Source organism: Dendropsophus ebraccatus, chromosome 10, assembly GCF_027789765.1.
Source record: "Dendropsophus ebraccatus isolate aDenEbr1 chromosome 10, aDenEbr1.pat, whole genome shotgun sequence".
Lineage (NCBI taxonomy): Eukaryota > Metazoa > Chordata > Amphibia > Anura > Hylidae > Dendropsophus > Dendropsophus ebraccatus.
In genome coordinates this window covers 81090703-81099554 of record NC_091463.1, presented here as the reverse complement: position 1 = coordinate 81099554, position 8852 = coordinate 81090703, and the positions used below count along the sequence as shown (strand labels likewise).

Here is an 8852-nt window from a genome sequence, read left to right as displayed (position 1 = left end):
CAGCATTTACACAGTGATGGTCGTCCAAATTGGAGAGTGCAGCATTTGAATACTGGTGGTTGAAGAAGTTGGATGCAGCCCTAGGGAGTCCTGGAAAACATGGATACAACCTATGGCTTACATATTCAAGGATAGCATGTATTCCCAGAGGTTGCCGTTTTTATCTTAGATATATTTTTTGTTACTATACTCTTTCTGTTTCTTCCATTTCTTGGTAGCTGTTTCCATTTTGTCATACATTGTGCTATCATTTAGTCACAGAGTCACTACCAATGCATAGTCACCACTCTGCCTGAGTGTGTGGTACTAGACCGGTGATGTACTAAGATGTTACTGGTGACACCTCTTCTGTGGTGGTTGGTCGGTTTTGTTGTACAGCTCAGCCAGAGATGGTATTGTCGTGATGTCAGTGTTTATCCAGTACACGTGATGTTGGAACCTGCTTTGTGTTGTGACTGACTGTAGTCCCCAAATGTGATGGGTCCCTTGGGCTCTTGTCACCGTAGTCCTGAGTGGCAACTGACCCACCCCAACTATCGGTTGAGTAGAGTTAGACAATACAAACACATGGTACATAGAAAACGAGTAGAGTTAGACAATACAATACAAACACATGGTACATAGAAAATATTAGCCCATTAGAACCTTCAGCTGTGCTTGCATAGAAATACATATACATATAAAAGATACTGACATCTAGTGGCAAAACTGTAGAACACCTTCATCACCACTTAACCTGGAGTGAAAAGCTTTTTGACGGGTGCAAAGGAGAGACAAAAACCGTGGTGGGACACCACAAGTGTACATACCTAAAGGGAATGAAGGGTTAAATTACATGGCCTGAACAGCAATGCAATCTAGCAGCAGATCGGTGCTCACTTACTGGACCTATTACACGGCTCGACTATTGTGCAGCAGGGGCTGTATCTATATATATATATATATATATATATATATATATATATATATATATATATATATTATTATTATTATTATTATCAGCAATGTCCGCAGCCCTTGCCTTTAGTGTAAAATAATAAAGTATTAACATGCCTCTCCATGCTCTCTGGTGCTTCTGCCCACTCCTTATTATCTTCCTGGCTTCTGCCCGCTGTCCGCAGCCGCTGGTGGAACTTCAGAGCCAGAGCGTGGACAGATTTCCTTTATACAGTCAACCGCCACGCATCGCTATTACACGTGGCGATGCGCAGAACTCCTCCTGTTTTGCTCAGTGTGAACAGACCCTTAAAGGGGTTATCCAGCGCTAGAAAAACATGGCCACTTATGCCCCTCTATTGTCTCCAGATTGGGTGGGGTTTTAAACTCAGTTCCATTGAAGTAAATGGAGCTTAATTGCAAACCGCACCTGAACTGGAGACAAGAGAGGGGGAAAGTGGCCGTGTTTTTGTAGCGTTGGATAACCCCTTTAAAGAGTAGGATCACTCACTATGTTACAGTCCCAATCACTGAGTAGTCTGAATCTGACTGAATCACTAAATCAACTTTGCCCACGGAGCTATATATCAATCTGCTCAGCTCCTTCTTCTCTATAACATGAGGTCTGCAGATTGGAAAGAATTTTTAATGTGCAACCAATCACAGCTCAGCTTCCATATACCAACAAGATCCTGTATAATTAAAGCGGAGCTGTGATTGGTTGCTGTGGGCAACAAAGACAATCTGACTATAAGACGTCTTGATAAATCACCCTCTTGGACTTTCTTATATATAGTCATACATTTTCTTTGAATCAAAAACCAGTGTATTTTTCTTTTGTTTCATAAACTTATATTTTTCTATCCCTATGAGAGCAAATTAAAATGTTTATGTTCTATATATTATCCAATAAAGAATAATTAATGCTTAAAAAATATTTTGACATCAGATACAGTATAGTATCTACTGAGATTGAGCCTCCTAGGACATAGAATGTTTTGTACCGGTTATATATATTGGCTGTGTACAGTGAAGGATATTTTATAGGATATTGCTTTTGTATCATGTTTAGAATTCTTTTTGCTGCCATTCTTGACTTTATTTCACCTTCCTTGTGTAATATATCTGCTAATCTCCAACAAGCCAGGTATTTTAGATGGTTATGTGCAATGCAACTCTGATTTTCTTTTTTCCTGAATACCACAGACACATTAATTGATGTTCCAAACTGCTGATACTGTTAGATGCTGTTAGGTCAAGGAGACACATAGTACCTTTCATTTATCCAATTGTGCTTCCAGGACGTAGAGAAATGCTTTTAATCTCTGGCACAAAGAGTCTTTCCCCATCCCCCCATCCCCATCCCCATCCTGCTTGATTGAGACCTGGAAGCTAAGTCCAAAGTAGTATCAGGTATGGGAGTGGGAGCAAGGAGGTGTAACAGCTTGCAAATCAGGAGCTCAGAAAAACCTCTTTTGACTTTTTGTACCAAAAAAAAAATCAATGCATTTTTCTACCTTCTGGAAGCACATACAGTTATATAAAAGTTACCATGTGTCTCCTTGATCTAACAGCTATTTAACAGTGTCAGCAGTTTGGAATGTGTATTGGAGCAGACAGATTCTGTTCACACGTTCACAGGGTCAGTTCACACGTACAGACTCGCAGCGTAAAATCTCGCTGCGAGTCTGTCAGGTCCTGGCAGTTCACTGTCACTACATACTTGCAGCTGTCTGAACGACCGCTGCGTGTATGTAATTCTGCCGGCCCCTTAACCCCTTCTGCTGCCACCCTGGCTCCTGCTCCACTCCTGCTCTGTATACATTACCTGCACGGGGTCCTGGCGTACTGCTCTCCGGCCCGGCCAATCAGTGGCTGGGCAACACACTGATTGGCCGGGCTGGAGAGCAGTACGCCGGGATCCGTGCAGCGAGGAGAGGTAATGTATACAGAGCGGGTGTGGAGCAGGAGCCGGGCGGCAGCTGAAGGGGTTAAGCGGCCGGCAGAATTACATACACACAGCGGTCGTTCAGACAGATGCAAGTATGTAGTGACAGTGAACTGCCAGGACCTGCCAGAGTCGCATCGACATTTACGCTGCGAGTCTGTACGTGTAAACTGACCCTAAGGGCTATAGTGGATGGCCTGACAGGCGCAGTAAACTGGTAGATTGGCATTTTAGCTTCTTTTTATCATGCGCCAACTATACTTGTTCTAAATTTATATATAATGCACATGCAGGTGCTGACGGTGAATGTCCTGTACATTTTCAGCTTATATAAAACATACTCATATTACGTTCATGTTCGAGGTTACAATATAGAATAACAACAGATTTCATTACAACTTAAAATAATAGTTTTATTTAGGTACTTTGTCAGCAATTACAGCTGGTGTCTGGATACTGTATGTCTCATCCTTGTACATACAGACATGTTTCCCATTTTTTCCCCTGAAGATGTATTATTACCATGCGTGAGTCAAGAATTTATTTCTAACTTGATTTGAGATCTTTGACTTCACTACTTCAGGATAATAAAGAGAATGTACCAATAGGTACATCACTTAGGTGTTTTTTTCATGAACAGACTGGTGACGGTGCGGGGATGCCAATGCTGTGGTCCTTTTTTTGAACCGCTGCCCAATTCCCACACACAGCGCCGGTCTATTCCCGAGCACCAGCCGGGCATGAAGCACTTCAGTGTGACTGAACCCCCTCCCCTCTGCCCAGCAGGCCTGCCTCCAGTGCTTCCCTTTCTCCGGCTATAGACCAGCGCCAATACTAAACACGTCATCATAAAACAATGCTGAAGTGATCCATACAACAAAATACTTCAGTATGGCCATGTACCTGATGCTTTACATTGCATTTCTTTCCCAGGTGGTTCACCTTAATGAACTCTGCAAATCAGACAGCGGTGACCTTCTTCATTATTAAGGGGATTTCTGATAACCCAATCCACCAACCTCTAACCTTTCTTCTGGTTCTCCTGATGTATATAGTCATCCTTGTTGGTAATCTGACCATCTTTATAATAGTCTGCCTGAGCCCTCAGCTCCATACTCCCATGTACTTCTTCTTGTGTAACCTGTCCATCTTGGACATATCTTCTAGCACAGTCACTCTTCATAAAACTCTTAGTAGCTTCGTATCAGGGGATAAAACCGTTTCGTCCTATCTGTGTATAGCTCAGACACTCATCTTTGTATCTCTATTGGGCAATGAGCTGATGTTGTTGACAGCCATGAGTTATGATCGCTATGTTGCCGTCTGTAAGCCGCTTCATTATTCCTCCGTCATGGGCCCAGGCCTGTGCGCCGCTTTGGCCACTCTATGTTGGGTATTTGGTTTTATAGAATCGGCTCCTACTTTTATTTTAATTTACAGATTTTCTTGTTATAAATCAAACATAATCAACCATTTCTTCTGTGACATAGTGCCTATAATGAAGCTTGTATTTAATGACACTTCTCTGACCAACCTCTTCATTTTCCTCTGTGGACTTTTCCACTCCATCTTCTCTTTGCTGTTCACATTCATCCCATATATTTTTATTATCATCGCTATACTGAAAATTAGTTCCAGTTCTGGAAAACGTAAAGCTTTCTACACATGTTCTTCCCACCTCAGTGTGGTCATACTTCTCTACGGGACTCTTATCTGTCAGTACATGAGGCCGGTTTCAGTGGACGGTTTAGAATCTGGAAAGTTTTTCTCTCTGTTTAATACGGTTGCAGTCCCTCTACTTAACCCCTTGATCTACAGCTTGAAAAATAAGGATGTAAAATCTGCACTGAGACATCTGAGGCATCAAATGGCCAGAAAGCTGGGCAAGGAGTTCTGACACTTTTTGTAATGATCTAGAGGAAGAAGTGAGCAAGCAATACTAACTGTCATAAGATGTGACCATTTTATGCAAAATCAATTTAATCATTAATTTTTCGGGATTGCCTATTAATCGGTGGGGCACCATACCCCTATATCTGGCGTGGGTTCAGGTGCTGGCCCACTACATACCCACTGGCTAGAAGGTTTGGGGGTGCATGTTGTCTCGAATGTTATTTATCCTAGCAAAGGAACCCCTGGCGGTAATAATAAGAGAAAATAAGCTAATTTGTGGGTTTGGAGGATAGGATTAGTTTGTATGCCAATGACATGCTGCTTTTTTTTTTTTTGTTAGCAATAGATCATATAATGGAACTCATTGAGAACTATAAAAGATATTCAGGCTTGGGAATAAACTGGAGTAAATCGAACTTGGTGCCTCTTTCTGGTCCATGGGTGGGAAAACGAGGTCCCCCAGTACTTGAAAGTAAAGGTATTTTAGGAGAGCTTTCAATATTTATGGGTTAATGTGTCTGCAAAGGTAAAAGAATTTACAGGAAGGGTACAAACACATGTATTGGATCTGCTGCGGATCCCTTGCTGGTCATTTTGAAGGAGAATACATACTCACAGCAAGTATATAAGTGACAGCCTTGTTAACCCCCCGCCGGCTGGAGCATACTGTACTTGCTCCACGATCCAGCTTGCTTCGAGGGTTTCCGTCTGGATGTCCCCCTCAGACAATCAGTGCACTGCCCTGTTGTAGCCAATGATGGGCTGAGTGGGATGTCCAGACACCAAGAGCCCCCAAAGCAAGCTTGACTTCTATGCAACTTATCTTTTGTATTAATCATGGCTGTTGCCACAACAGCCGTGATTAGTACAAAGAATATGTTGTGTGAACATAGCACAAGGTAAAAAAGAAAGTAGGCGCCTCAATAAATTATTTTTTGTAGCAATATTACAAATAGTCATGAGCTGGACATCAATAAGAGTGCAGAGTATATATATATATATATATATATATATATATATATAGAGAGAGAGAGAGAGAGAGAGAGAGAGAGAGAGAGAGAGAGAGAGAGGTTAAGATGGTTAAAGAGGTAACCTAATAGCTATGTATAAATATATTGGGGGGCAGTACATAGATTTCTCCCATGATCTAATCCAGGTGTGTCAAACTTAAATACACAGTGGGCCAAATTAAAAAAATTGGACAAAACCGCGGGCCAACCTTGATAATTATTGAACCACGAATGGCACTGTCAGAGCAGCGTGCGTCTCCCAGCCCCGTGCACTATGATAAATGACATGATAAATTGCTATGACATGATTATGCCCCAACCCATATAATAGCCAATCCCCCCAAAATTTCCCCACATATTAGCCAGCTCTTCCAATAGTGCCCAAATAGTAGCCAGCCCCCCAAGTTTCCCACATAGTAGCCAGCCCTCCCCAATAGTGTCATATAGTAGCCAGCCCTCCCCAATTTTCTCATATAGTAGCCAGCCCTTCCCAATAGTCTCTTATATAGTAGCCAGTCCTCCCCCATAGTCTCATATAGTAGCCAGCCCTCCCCCATAGTCTCATATAGTAGCCAGCCCTCCCACATAGTCTCATATAGTAGCCAGCCCTCCCCCATAGTCTCATATAGTAGCCAGCCCTCCCCAATAGTTTCTTATATAGTAGCCAGCCCTCCCCCATAATCTCATATAGTAGCCAGCCCTCCCCCATAGTCTCATATAGTAGCCAGCCCTCCCCCATAGTCTCATATAGTAGCCAGCCCTCCCCATAGTCTCATATAGTAGCCAGCCCTCCCCCATAGTCTCATATAGTCGCTAGCCCTTCCCCATAGTCTCATATAGTAGCCAGCCCTCCCCATAGTCTCTTATATAGTAGCCAGCCCTCCCCCATAGTCTCTTATATAGTAGCCAGCCCTCCCCCATAATCTCATATAGTAGCCAGCCCCCCCCCATAGTCTCATATAGTAGCCAGCCCTCCCCCATAATCTCATATAGTAGACAGCCCTCCCCCATAGTCTCATATAGTAGCCAGCCCTCCCCATAGTCTCTTATATAGTAGCCAGCCCTCCCCCATAGTCTCTTATATAGTAGCTAGCCCTCCCCCATAGTCTCATATAGTAGCCAGCCCTCCCCATAGTCTCTTATATAGTAGCCAGCCCTCCCCCATAGTCTCTTATATAGTAGCCAGCCCTCCCCCATAGTCTCTTATATAGTAGCCAGCGCTCCCAAATAGTCTCATATAGTAGCTAGCCCTCCCAATAGTCTCTTATATAGTAGTCAGCCCTCCCCCATAGTCTCATATAGTAGCCAGCGCTCCCAAATTGTCTCATATAGTAGCCAGTCCTCCTAAATAGTCTCATATAGTAGCCAGCCCTCCCCCTATAGTGTCTTATATAGTAGCCATGGCGGGCCAGATGTAACTCTGAATTGCCTGGCGGGCCAAAAATAGTGACACCACGAGCCAGAGCTTGAATGATCTAATCATACCAAGGACTGTCAAAACTGTTGACACTTTTCTCTGACTTGAGGAACCAGGTCTGTGCCTGAGAGATAGTGGGGATGCACGCTGGAGGGTTGGCTATCCCAGTACTGACCAGCAAATGCCAAAAGAGAAAGGAGTCCATCAGCTTCCGATGAGCTTCAAAGTGTCAAAACTTTATTCTATCACCAAGCCAAATACTGCAACGTTTTGACCCATTGGGTCATAAAGATCCAGTGGGTCGAAAGGTTGCTGTATTTGGCTTGGTGACGCAATAAAGTCATGACACTTTGAAGCTCATCAGATGCTTTGGGGCTCCATTCTAATTTCTAAAGTTTTTTGTAACAACAGTGACACTTATATTAAAATATATTTCGCCCATCCCGTTTACACATTTTGACGCTGCACAAAAGATTAGATCATATAGGCTGTAAGGGTCCATTTACACAGAAAGATTATCTGACAGATTATCTGCCAAAGATTTGAAGCCAAAGCCAGGAGCAGACTATAAACAGAGATCAGGTCATAAAGGAAAGCCTGAGATTTCTCTTCTTTTCAAATCCATTCCTGGCTTTGGCTTCAAATCTTTGGCAGATAATCTTTCTGTGTAAATGGACCCTAACACTGGGCGACTATTGGCTGAATGAACGTTTCTAGCAACCCTCATTGCCGATACCTTTCCCGGGCTTTATTCCCTGGAAATTCTATGTAATTTTATACTGATGTGGTCTTTATGATGTTATATTTGCAAAAAAATGTATAAATATTAATAAAATTTTTTTTACAAAACCTAAAAATGAGTTCAGCTTATATAACTATATAGTATAGTATCACAGTGTCTCCTAATAAAAATCTACTTGTATTGTCTTAGATCTAATTGATCGTAGGAAAGAACGCCATCTAACCTGCAGAGAGTTTCCCTCTGGAGTATTAACGTCTTCTCACTTATTATAAATATTCCTATTATGTCTAGTTAGATGGTGTTTGCTATGGATCATGTAATATTCACATGGTACCATTGTCACCATCAGCCGTTTCATACCGGGGTAGAAGATGGCCGTTCTTCAGACCTGCTGCTTCTCACATCTGTATTCTAATGTTATAGGATTTGTCTCCCTGTAAATTACTACAGACTGAATACATTACTGTATGAGCTTTAGTGACACTACAAACTCCTGTATACTGTCCAGTCTGATCCATGAAACAGCTGATCTTATATAAATGTAAGTAAATGTGTTAGTATCACAACTGCTGTCCACACAGGCGTAATTCTTCATCAGCCCCGTCAGATAAGCAAATCTCAGGCACTGCGGGTTAGAGGTCTTCTTTATATTGTCACATATTGGAAGCTCCTCATACATGTGTGCTATGTATGTCGAGACATATCAGTTGTCTTCCAGGTTTTGGGTGTCATTGGGTTACCAGCAAGCCATTCTGTCCTTGCCAAGGGCAATGGGATACAAGGCTAGAGCAATATAAAGTGTATGGGGGACTCCAGAATCTTGAGGGTATAAACACACACCATATACGCAGCGTATTTACTGCTGCGATACGCAACAAATACACAACAAATACGCAGCAGATTAGA

The 8852-nt window shown here is 42.5% G+C and overlaps 1 protein-coding gene across 1 annotated transcript; it reads left to right on the top strand.

The window, feature by feature from the left end:
* Positions 1–3830: 3830 nt before the first annotated feature.
* Positions 3831–4781, top strand: LOC138766445 (olfactory receptor 5AR1-like). Its single transcript, XM_069944039.1, has one exon. The coding sequence runs from the start codon at positions 3831–3833 to the stop codon at positions 4779–4781; it is 951 nt and encodes a 316-aa protein (XP_069800140.1).
* Positions 4782–8852: the final 4071 nt, after the last annotated feature.

Coding starts and splice junctions, on each gene's coding strand:
- LOC138766445 (XM_069944039.1), top strand. CDS start 3,831: ATGAACTCTGCAAATCAGACAGCGGTGACCTTCTTCATTATTAAGGGG.